At 39.3% G+C, this 12,000-nt stretch overlaps 1 protein-coding gene across 2 annotated transcripts in view; it reads left to right on the top strand.

Moving 5' to 3' along the window:
- Nucleotides 1–12,000, top strand: part of UBAP1 (ubiquitin associated protein 1) — a 72,055-nt gene that overhangs the window by 47,941 nt on the left and 12,114 nt on the right. The window contains exons 3-4 of one of the 2 annotated variants that reach the window (XM_053570480.1): nt 1,193–1,317; nt 9,568–10,491. In XM_053570480.1, coding sequence (XP_053426455.1) covers nt 1,193–1,317; nt 9,568–10,491 — 1,049 coding nt within the window. The remainder of the gene's footprint in view (nt 1–1,192; nt 1,318–9,567; nt 10,492–12,000) is intronic. The other variant, XM_053570491.1, reaches the window with a different exon arrangement.

The following is a 12,000-nucleotide window of genomic DNA, read 5'->3' as shown; positions in this document are numbered from 1 at the left end:
AAAAAATGCCTTATTTTACTAGCTACTAATATTGAAGGAGCAGATTTTATTTTATTAAGTATGTTTCATTGTCCATGATGGTTCTGCTAGTAAGTTAGTCACTCAGAACTGATCCAGAAAAGAAATCATGGTCCAATTTGGAGTATATAGCTAGTGAGAGTCATATACAAGAGACATTTTTCTTTTAATAACTAAGTTAATGATTTTTGGTCTTTCTGGATTGTGCATTTATGATAGGCAAAGAGCCTGTAGGGGATGAAAGCAGTTCAGTGTGTATGGCTGTGTTATCCTATTCAGATTCCCATGATCTTGCCTGGTTTTCTTTTCTTTTTCTTTTTTTGTATGTGCTATGCTGCTTAAATATTTCTACATTATTCTCGAATGTAGTTTTTTTTAATTTAGAGAAATTCTTTGTATTAAAAATAATTCTTAAGTAGAGATCCTAACCAAGGAAATTCTTCTGTGCAAAGTCTATCATCAATACAGCAGTAGTAATTGTCTTTTGTGCCAGGCAATGCTGTAGGCTTTGAGATACATCATTGCATGAGGTAAATTTAAATACTGGTTGCAAGGAGCGTACATTCCATTGGGTAAGTCAGATAATAAATGTAAGTGAAAAGCCAATTATATGTTAGAAGGCAACAGTTACTATGGGGAACATAATCAAGAGTACTACAGTGAAGATGGGGTAGTAAATTTAAATTGGATGGTTAGGGTAACATTTGAGCAAAGACTTGAAGGAGGTGAAGGGAGTGAGTAATGTGAATTTCTGAAGGAAGAACATTCCAGTCAGAGGAAATAGCCAGTGCAGAATTTTTGAGGTGGATTGAGCTTGTCATTGTTGAGAACATAGGTTGCCAGGAGTTAGTGCAGTGAGCCAGAAGGCAAGTGCTAGGAGATGAGGGCAGCGAGGTCCCGGATGATGAAAGGGCCTTTTAGGCCACTGAGTACTATGGCTTTCACAGTAAGTCAATTGAAAATACACCCTAAAAAGATTCAGTAGACTTACTCAGTAGCATTTCTTTCTTGGAGTTCTAGGGTCAGGAGAAGGTAAGCAGTAAAGGGAAGGAACTCTTTGTAAATTCTAGTCTTAGGATAACAAAAATCAGTGCATATCCACTAGACATAAGATTATAGCACAACAAATAATAAAGTTCTTTGCTGATATTTTCTACTTTATTTTTGATTATAGGGACTTTCAGTTACCTTGATGATATCCCATTTAAGATAGGAGACAAATTCAAAACACCAGCTAAAGTTGGTCTACCTATTGGCTTCTCCTTGCCTGATTGTTTGCAGGTTGTCAGAGAAGTACAGGTAAGTGGTAATTTTTAGTTAAAGTTTAGTGCATTTAAATACTTAAAAGAATAAGAATTTGATGTATAGTGAAATAGAAAAAAACTGGTCATGAGCTATATAACGTTTCAGTCTGCGACAGAATATATATCCCAGTGGTCTTGTAAGATTACAGTGGAACCCAAAACTTCCTGTTGCATTAGTGGTGTAGTAACCATCATAATATTGTTGTGTAGCATATCACATGTGTCTGTAGGGATGTTGGTCTAAATAAACCCACACTGCCAATTGTATGAAGGTAGAGCACATATAATCATGTCTAGTACAAAATACTTGATAATGATAATAAATGACGTTACTGGTTTATATATTACTATACTGCACTTTTTACTTACTATTTGATTATTTTTAAAAAGTTAACTGTAAAACAACCACAAGTAGGTCCTTCAGGGGTATTCCAGAAGGAGACGTTGTTACTATAGGAGATGACAACTCCATGTATGTTAGTGCCCCTAGAGACCTTCCAGTGGGCCAAGATGTGGAGGCGGAAGACAGTGATAGTCATGATTCTGACCCTGTGTAGGCCTAGGCTAATGTGTGTGTGTGTCTTCGTTTTTAATAAAAAAGTTCTTAAAGTAAAGAATTAAATATTTTAAAAATAGAAGAAGCTTATAAAGGTATGAAGAAAAATATTTTTGAATAGCTATACAGTGTGTTCATGTTTTAAGCTAAATGTTTTTACAAAAGAGTCAAAAAAGTTAAAAGCTTTAAAAGTTTATCAAGTAAAATGTTATAGTAAGTTAAAGTTAATTTATTATGCAATAAAAATTATTTTTTATAAGTTTAGTGTAGCCTAGATGTGCAATGTTTATGAAGTCTTCAGTAGTGCACAGTAATGTCCTAGGCGTTCACATTCACTCATTCCTCACTGACTCACCCAGAGCAACTTCCAGTCTTCCATGCTCCATTTGTGGTAAGTGTCCTATGCAGGTATACCATTTTTGATCTTTTATGCCATATTTATACTGTACCTTTTCTGTATTTAGATACGTTTATGTACATGAATACTTACCATTATGTTAGATTCGCCTGCAAAGTTCAGTACGGTAATATGCAAGGTAGGTTTGTAGCCAGGAAGCAATAGGCTATACTATATAACCTAGCTGTGTAGTCGGCTATACCATCAAGGTTTGTGTAAGTACACTGTTAAGATGTTCATATGTCGGGCATTGTGGCTCACGCCTGTAATCCTAGCTAGCACTCTGGGAAGCCAAAGTGGGAAGATTGTCCGAGCTCAGGAGTTTGAGACCAGCCTGAGCAAGAGTGAGACTCCTGTCTCTACTAAAAATACAAAGAAAATAGAACCAGCTGGACATCGTTGCAGGTGCCTGTAGTCCCAGCTGCTGTGGAGGCTGAGGCATGAGGATTGCTCAAGCCCGAGAGTTTGAGGGTGCTGTGAGCTATGATGATGCACAGCACTCTACCCAGGGCGACAGAGTGGGACTCTGTCTCAAAAAAAAAAAAAAAAGTTTCACACAACGATGAAATTGTCTAGCTACGCATTTCTTAGATTGTACCCCCATCATCAAGTGATGCATGAATGTATTCCTATATCTTTTCATTTGTATTTCTTATAGCTCTTGTTACTGCCTGGCTCACATTGTTATACACACGTGCACACACACACGTGCACATATATTTTACACACAAATTTTGTATAATCTGTTAGATTGTATGTACCTGGGGCTCTGTGCCTTGCATAAAACAAATCCCTATTGTCCATGTAACTTGCATATTCACCTCTTTCCTTTTTTCTGTTAATGTCCTCCTTTTCTTCTTAGTCATCCAAGTTAGGTAATGTTTTTGTTTTGATGTGTTTTACACTGTATTTCCATCCTACCTCATTTTTCACCTGGATATTGCAGTCGCTTCTTTGTTTGGCCCTTCTGCTTATAGCATTTTCTTTCTGTTTTTCACATTGTTTCTAGAATAATACTCTTAAAGTTTTAAATTGTCAAATCTCTGTACAAAACTTTTGAAGGTGTTTAGAGATTCACCAGTCCTTATTGAGTCAAGTCTAGATGTAACGTTACGGCAGAATACCTTAGCTCATCCCTTCTTTCATGTACACCTCCAGACCAGCTGACTAGCAATCTGTTGGCATACCTTGTACATTACTTTCCTGTACCCTGGTTTTTATCAAGAGCTGTTATCCCTACTATTCTCTTTCCTACCATACTAAAAACTATCTGTTAAGATCTATTTATTCTTTTAGATTGTGTTCAGATGTTTTGCCTGTGAGGTCTTCTTTCTTAAGTATCTCATCTTTAAAGCCCATTTATATATAATGTACTGAATTGCTTCTTGAAAGTAGCAAAGAGTCCTGTGTTACTTTCTTTCTGCAGTACACATTCGCTGAATGCCTGCTTTTGCGAGATGTTCTACTGGGTACTGAGGATAGAGATAATGCTTTAATCACTACCCTTACTACCCTTAAGAGTGCTTACCTTTTTAGTGGAGTCACACAGAAAAACAGAAAAGTAAAATACTGACTCTTCTTTGTGTGACTTTAGATCAGGAAAAGGAGTTTTTTTTTTTTTTTTTGTGAGACAGTCTTATTATGTCGCCGTTGGTAGAGTGCCGTGGTGTCACAGCTCACAGCAACCTCAAACTCTTGGGTTTAAGTGATTCTCTTGCCTCAGCCTCCCAAATAGCTGGGACTACAGGTGCCTGCCACAATGCCTGGGTATTTTTTTGTTTTTGTTGTTGTTGTTGCAGTTGTTGTTTCTGTGGGATTCACTAAGGCAGCAGTTCTCAACCTGTCGGTCACAACCCCTAAAAACATCCTGCATATTAGATATTTACATTATGAGTCATAACAGTAACAAAATTACAGTTATGAAGTAGCAACGAAAATAATTTTATGGTTGGGGGTTACCACAACATGAACTGTATTAAAGGGTCGTAGCATTAGGAAGGTTGAGAACCACTGCATTAAGGCATCTCCAGGTTACTGTATATAAAGTATTCTTTGTTTTATCTTTCATAGTGTGCAGTGAGTAATCAGAGAAGTTTAGTTACCTTTTTTAATAACAGCTCTACTGAGGTATAGTTCACATGCCATGAAATTTACCTTTTTAAGGTATATAGTAGTATACCTTAGTACTTCTGTATACTATACTTCAGTATATTTATAGAGTGTATTCATAGTGTTGTAAACCATAATTACCGTCTCATTCCTGAACATTTTCATTACCCCCAAAAGAAATCTAGCACCTATTAAAAGTCACTTCCTTTGCTCCCATCCCTGACAGCCTGTGCCAACTAGTAGTCAACTGTCTGTTTCTATGGGTTTGCCTATTCTGGCCATATCCTATAATTGGAATCCTACAGTGTTTATATAGCTTTTGTGACTGGTTTATTTCACTTAGCATAATGTTTTCAAAGTTTATCCATGTTGTATGAATGAGGTGAGTACTTCATTCATTTTTGTGGGCCCAAATAATATTGTGTTGAATGGATATACCACATTTTGTTTATTCATCAGTTGATGAACATTTTGGTAGTCACCACTTTTCGGCTATTATGAATAATGCTGCTGTGAACATTTATATACAGAGTTTTGTGTGGATGTATGTTTTCAGTTTTCTTGGGGTATATGCATAGGAGTGCATATGCATATGGTAACTCCATGTTTAATATTTTGAGGTTCCTCCAAACACTTTTCTGTTGTAAATGGCAACACCATTATACAGTCCCAACAGCACTGCACAAGTGTTCCAGTTTCTCCACATCTTTGCCAACTCTTGTTATTAACTCTTTTTTTTATTTCAAAAAATTTTTTTTTATTTTTGGGATGTATTGAGGTTATAGAGAATTAGGTTGTGCTGATTGCATTTGTTAGATAAAGTCCCTCTTATAATTGTGTCCCGCCTCCAAGAAGTGATTATATACAAGCTTGTGGATATGAAGTCTCTTATTGTGGTTTTGATTTGATTTGAGGACTGATGATGTCTAGCATCTTATGTGTTTTTGAATACTGAGTTGATATTCTTTTTGTATATGGAGACTTCATTGGGCCAGAAGAGAGACAGATTTACTTTGTAAAGTTCTTGTTCCTGTTTGCCTGAGAAATTTTTTTTTTTTTTTTTGTAAAGACAGAATTTCACTTTATTGCCCTTGGTAGAGTGCCGAGGCGTCACACAGCTCACAGCAACCTCCAACTCCTGGGCTTAGGCGATTCTCCTGCCTCAGCCTCCCGAGTAGCTGGGACTACAGGCGCCCGCCATAATGCCCGGCTATGCCTGAGAAATTTTTTATTGGCAATAATGAATAGTCATTAAAACCCTTCTATGTGGGCTCGGTGCCTGTAGCTCAGGTGGCTAAGACAAATACACCAGAGCTGGTGGGTTCGAATCCAGCCCGGACCTGCCAAAACAACAATGACAACTACAACCAAAAAAATAGCCAGGCTTTGTGGCGGGTGCCTGTAGTCCCAGCTACTTTGGGAGGCTGAGGCAAGAAAATTGCTTAAGTTCAGGAGTTGGAGGTTGCTGTGAGCTGTATGCCGAGGCACTGTACGCAGGGCGACAGCTTGAGGCTCTGTTTAAAAAAAAAAACAAATAAAAAAATAAAAACCTGTGTGCATGATGCTATTAGCAGTATGATTCAGAAACATTCTGTCTTGTTTCTCATATTATCTACTACTTTATTGATGCATTCAGAAAATTTGTTTTGAATCCCAAATGTTGCTGATTCACACTTTGCAGGAAATTTCCCATTTGACCAGTCTGAAGAACTGATAAATTCATGGTATTGTGCTCACTGTGCTTATAGCACCCACACATGACGAAAGAGAAGATCAGACTATGAGTTTCATTTCTGTATGGGCCATTTGAAATATTTTTGTTCTCTAATTACACAAAACACCCTTAAACTTTGACTATCTGGGGTCTCCATTGGGGTATCAAGCAGTGATGTTGGTGCTGGTCCCCTCCCTAAATAGAGAACAGGCAGACCTAGAGCTTTAGACAGATGGCTTGAAGCTTTCTAGTACTGTGGGAGGTTAGGGTAAATGGATTGCTTGTGCTCAGGAGTTTGAAACCAGCCTAAGCAAGAGCAAGACCCCATCTCTACTAAAAATAGAAAAAAAAACTAGCCAGGCATAGTGTCATGTGAGCCCCTCACATGACAATACAAACTCAATGTTTTTATTTTTATTTATTTTTTTGAGACAGAGTCTCATTCTGTTGCCCTGGGTAGAGTGTTACAGCTCACAGCAACCTCAAACTCCTGGGCTTGAAAATTTCTCTTGCCTTAGCCTCCCAAGTAGCTAGGACTACAGGTATGCAGCACTATGCCTGGCTAGTTTTTTTTTTTTTTCTATTTTTAGTAGAGATGGGGTCTTGCTCTTGCTTAGGCTGGTCTCAAACTCCTGAGTACGAATAATCCAACCTCCCAGAATGCTAGGATTACAGTTATAAGCCTTTGTACCTGCCCAACAAACTCAATTTTCCAGCTAACGTTTCTTCACAGTGAGCCAGTAAAACATGCATAGCCCTTGCCTGCAGGATCCAGAAAACTTCTATTGAATGTGGTGGTGGTGGCCATAATGATGTGGGCTAGTCCTAGTGTCATTTTTTGTTTGTTTTTGTGAGACAGAGTCTCACTTTGTTGCCCTCAGTACAGTGCCATGGTGTCGTAGCTCACAGCAACCTCAAACTCTTGGGCTCAAGTGACTCTTGAATCCCAAGTAGCTGGGACTACAGACACCCACTACAACGCCCGGCTTTAGAGACGAGGGTCTCGCTTTTGTTCAGGCTGGTCTCAAACCTGTGAGCTCAGGCAATCCACCCACTTTGGCCTTCCAGAGTGGTATGATTATAGGCGTGAGTCACTGTGCCAGCCTAGTGTCATGGTTTAAAACAACCCACTGGTATCACTCACAATGTGCTAGAACTGCCATGTAATAGTTATGTAAATTTCTCAAATTCTCCAAACTCTGTTTCCTTATCTGTAAAATGGGGCTAATTAGCTTTTAAGGTTATTAAAAGGATTAGATAAAATGATGTATTTATAATGCTAACTCCGGTTCCTGGTACTCCATCAATGCTACATGATGTTATTATTTATTACTGTACTCTCAAACCACATTCTTTTTTTAAGTTTTACTATAAAAGAGATATCAACTATTTTTAAATTTTACTTTAATATTTCTGCTTTTCTCCTACCTGGTTTATTTTTCTCTATGTTCCAATTATTCTCCATTACTTTGGTAATTAAAAAACAGAAGCTCAAAAATTTTTTTCTAGACAGGGACAGAAATTTCCAATTGTTCTTTTAGTAAAACTTCAGACAGCTATGTTTATAGGCTATAGGAAGTTGGTTACTCCCTCAGTTTTTTTTTTTTTTTTTGAGCAAACCAGTTGCAAAACTGGATATCCTTCTCCGTTAAAAGCAGCAGTCTTTCTCAGTGTTCCATTAGTGGTAGAAAGGACGCACAGTGATCCATCATGTGTCTTTCTGGGGCACAGCAACTGGCTGAAGGATTTAAGTTAACTTCTTGATATATGCATTGTTAGGCTTCTCTTGTGTTACTTGAAGCTGAAAGGCTTAGGGATGACCAGGGGGCTCTTTAGTATGTTTTTTCTATCCAAAGTGCTTATGTTTTGTCTATCTAAAATGCTTGTCTCAGAATGTTAGACTTCTTTTCTCTCTTTCCCCTGTCCTTTTTCCACCGTAATGTGTCTCCAACCTTGGACATGCACACATTGTTTAGCGCTGGTGGTTTAGAATGAAAGCTAAGGATTTTATTTTTTCCTGTCTATGAGGATTTTGCTTTATATAATAAATATATTTCTTTTAAGTATACAAATACAATTTTTGTAAATTGAAATGTAGTTTAAGGTATTTTAAGCAGCCATGAAGTAATCTTGGTGTAATTTGCTCTGTAAAATTTCAATCTGAGGGCGGCGCCTGTGGCTCAGTCGGTAGGGCGCCGGCCCCATATACCGAGGGTGGCGGGTTCAAGCCCGGCCCCGGCCAAACTGCAACAAAAAAATAGCCGGGCCTTGTGGCGGGCGCCTGTAGTCCCGGCTGCTCGGGAGGCTGAGGCAGGAGAATCGCCTAAGCCCAGGAGTTGGAGGTTGCTGTGAGCTGTGTGAGGCCACGGCACTCTACCGAGGGCCATAAAGTGAGACTCTGTCTCTACAAAAAAAAAAAAAAAAAAAAAATTTCAATCTGAATGTCTAGATTTCTTAATAAGTTTTCCTGGAGTTTTGAGTATAACTTATTATAATCTAATGGAAAGCGATTTACAAGAGTAATGTATCACACCTATAATCCTAGCACTCTGGGAGGCCGAGGCGGGTAGATTGCTTGAGCTCACAGGTTCGAAACCAGTCTGAGCAAGAGTGAGACACACACACCCCCCATCTCCACTAAAAATAGAAAAACAGAGGCAAAAGCCCAAGAGTTGGAGGTTGCTGTGAGCTATGACGCCACGGCCCTCTTATCCAGGGCAGTAGCTTAGAACTAAAAAAAAAAAAAAAGGGTGTAATGTCAGACTGACTGGTTTCAAATCCATGCTTTCCCTCTTGCTAGCTTTCTGACCTTGGGTTAGCGTCTGTAAAGTAAGGACAACAATATTTACTTTAAATGGTTGTTGAGAAAATCTAGGGAGTTAATACAAAAAAAATGTTCAGAATCATGCACCTTATATTTCCTAAATGTCAAGGCCTATCGTTACTGAGCATGGGATCTGTTTAGGACAGTGTGCTGGGTACTAGATAGTAGAGACCCAAAGAGGGTTAGCTGCCTACATGAGATTAAAAATCAGAGCTACATGTGATGACATGTGCTCAGTATCAAATGACTGATAGAGACAAATGCTATAGGAGTTTAGAAGAAGGAATGGGCCATTAGGAAAGCTTCATAGAGGAGGTGGCTGAACTCTACCTGAGCCTCCAGTGAAGAATTTTAGTAAGGAAGATGGCCTGCGAGGAGACAAGCAAGGGAAGGGGTAGGTAAATTTTGCCTGGTATGTAGGATTAGAGGTAGTGGGAACTCTTTCTAGTTAATTTTTAGAAGTAATCTGGAAACATATTTTGGTTAAATCTCACAAGGATATTGGAAACCTCACTCTTCCTGAGTAGGGATCATTCCATATGTTTCACCCAGTTCTCCTCTTTACAAGAGTGAGGAAGGAGTGAATGGGTGAGGGAAGGGTGGCCACCTGGGTTCATACCTCCTTTCTTTGCTATATTTTTACAGTATGACTTCTCCTTGGAAAAGAAGACCATCGAGTGGGCTGAAGATATTAAGAAAATCCAAGAAGCTGAGCGGGAAGCCGAGTGCAAGATTGAGGAAGCAGAAGCTAAAGTGAATTCACAGAGTAGCCCAGAGGGTGATAGCAAAATGAGCTTTTCCAAGACTCACAGTAGAGCCACGATGCCACCTCCTATTAACCCCATCCTTGCCAGCTTACAGCACAATAGCATCCTCACCCCTACTCGGGTCAGCAGTAGTGCCACGAAACAGAAAGTTCTCAGCCCACCCCACACAAAGGCAGATTTCAATCCTGCTGACTTTGAGTGTGAAGAAGACCCATTTGATAATCTGGAGTTAAAAACTATTGATGAGAAGGAAGAACTGAGAAACATTTTGGTAGGAACCACTGGACCCATTATGGCTCAGTTTTTGGACAATAACTTACCCAGAGGAGGTTCTGGGTCTATGTTAGAGGATGAGGAGGTTCTGGCATCGTTGGAGCGGGTGACCCTAGACTTCAAACCTCTTCATAAACCCAATGGCTTTATAACCTTACCACAGTTGGGCAACTGTGAAAAGATGTCGCTGTCTTCCAAAGTGTCCCTCCCCCCCATCCCTGCAGTAAGCAATATCAAATCCCTGTCCTTCCCTAAACTTGACTCTGATGACAACAATCAGAAGACAGCCAAACTGGCAAGCACTTTCCATAGCACATCCTGCCTCCGCAGTGGTACGTTCCAGAATTCCCAAAAGCCTTCCACCCAAAGCAGTGCCAGTGAGCTCAATGGGCATCATACTCTTGGGCTTTCAGCTTTGAACTTGGACAGTGGCACAGAGATGCCAACCCTGATGTCCTCCCAGATGCCTTCTCACTCTTTATTGTCTGTGTACATGGAAGAATCATCACCTCCAAATACAGGTCCCACAGTAAGTCTTTTAAATCACCCCCCTAAATTAGAGTTCCAAAAAGTTCTAAATTCAGTTACCTAGCAGTTGACTCCCTCACATTCTTCTTTTTGTGAGGTTTAAGGCAAGATGAGGCATGGCAGATTGACCTGGTCATGTAAGTATATGTAATTCTGCTTGTTTTCCTGAGGACAAGGATTGTGAGCTTTGAACCTAGCCTGGTTAATGCTTGTTTATTCCTGCATCTTTTGGGTCTTTTCTTTTGCAAAGATAAGATATGACGGCATAAGATAAGAAAATGATGGCATTTTCTGCTTTTCTCAGTTTTTTTCTGTGCTGCCATGTCTTGGGTTTGTTTTATTAAGGGCTTTCATTGTACCTTTTAATTTTTTTTCTATTACCTTTCTTTTCTTTTTAGCTTGCTTGGTGCTGCTCATTATATTCTTCTCCCAGCTTCCTTGCCCCCATCTTATTCTGCCCTGATTATGGTTTCTTTTTATTATAGTTTGGCTTAGTTAGGGTTACATTTCTCACACTGGGTAGTACCTTAGTACCTGGGAGATCATTCGTTTTGGAACTTGAAGCTTAAAGGTGGAAATTAGTTGTTTTTAAATCGCAAATTTTAATCATGTGGTTCTTATTTTTTTCACTATTAAGATTGTGCTGCTTTGTTCAAAGGAACGGAGAAGAGAGAGTAGTACTTGGGAACTCAGGTTTAATGCAGAAGATGGAGTGTTAACAAAAATTGCAATTTGTGCACTCTGAGAGGCCGAGGCAAGGATTGCTTAAGCTAAGGAGTTTGAGACCATCTGGAGCAAAGGGACACCCTGTTTCTATTAAAAATGGAAAAATTAACCAGGTGTAGTGGCGGGTGCCTAGATTAGTAGCTACTGTGGAGGCTGAGGCAGGATTGCTTGAGCCTAGGAATTTGAGGTTGCTGTAACCTAGGCTAATGCCATGGTATTCACAACAGAGTCAGACTGTCTCAAAAAAAAAAAAAAAAAGGAAGCGCAATTTATATCCTTAAAAATTTGATTTGTCATATAAAAACATTGCTAATGCAGTCAGAGTCCTTCATTTGTCCCAAAAATAGGCTTAGCTCTTTTTTTTTTTGGCTGGGGTCAGGTTTAAACCCACCACTTCTGGTATATGGGGCTGGTGACCTACTCCTTTGAGCCACAGGCGCTGCCCAGGCTTAGCTCTTGGTGTGGCTGTTTCAGCAGCACAGAACAACACATTATTTCATTCTAGAATAGGAATCACAGAGAAATGCAAGAACTTTCATATTTTTAAATAACAAAGCACATCAAGAGACTTTTTGGAGCCAGAAAGGAGCCTAATTGTATTGGTGGGGTATGTATTAGAGACTACAAGTCTGCTGTTAGCTGGTAAAATGATTAAATCTTGGCCTGCTTTACAAAAAGTGCAAGGTCCTAGTAGTAGCATTCTTTTTTTTTATTTTTTGAGACAGAGTCTCACTATGTCACCCTCGGTAGTAGATTGCTATGGCATCACAGCTCACAGCAGCCT

This window comes from Nycticebus coucang, chromosome 2 (genome assembly GCF_027406575.1).
Source record: "Nycticebus coucang isolate mNycCou1 chromosome 2, mNycCou1.pri, whole genome shotgun sequence".
Taxonomy (NCBI): domain Eukaryota; kingdom Metazoa; phylum Chordata; class Mammalia; order Primates; family Lorisidae; genus Nycticebus; species Nycticebus coucang.
Note: the sequence above shows the minus strand (reverse complement) of the source record. Positions and strands in the feature narration are given on the sequence as shown.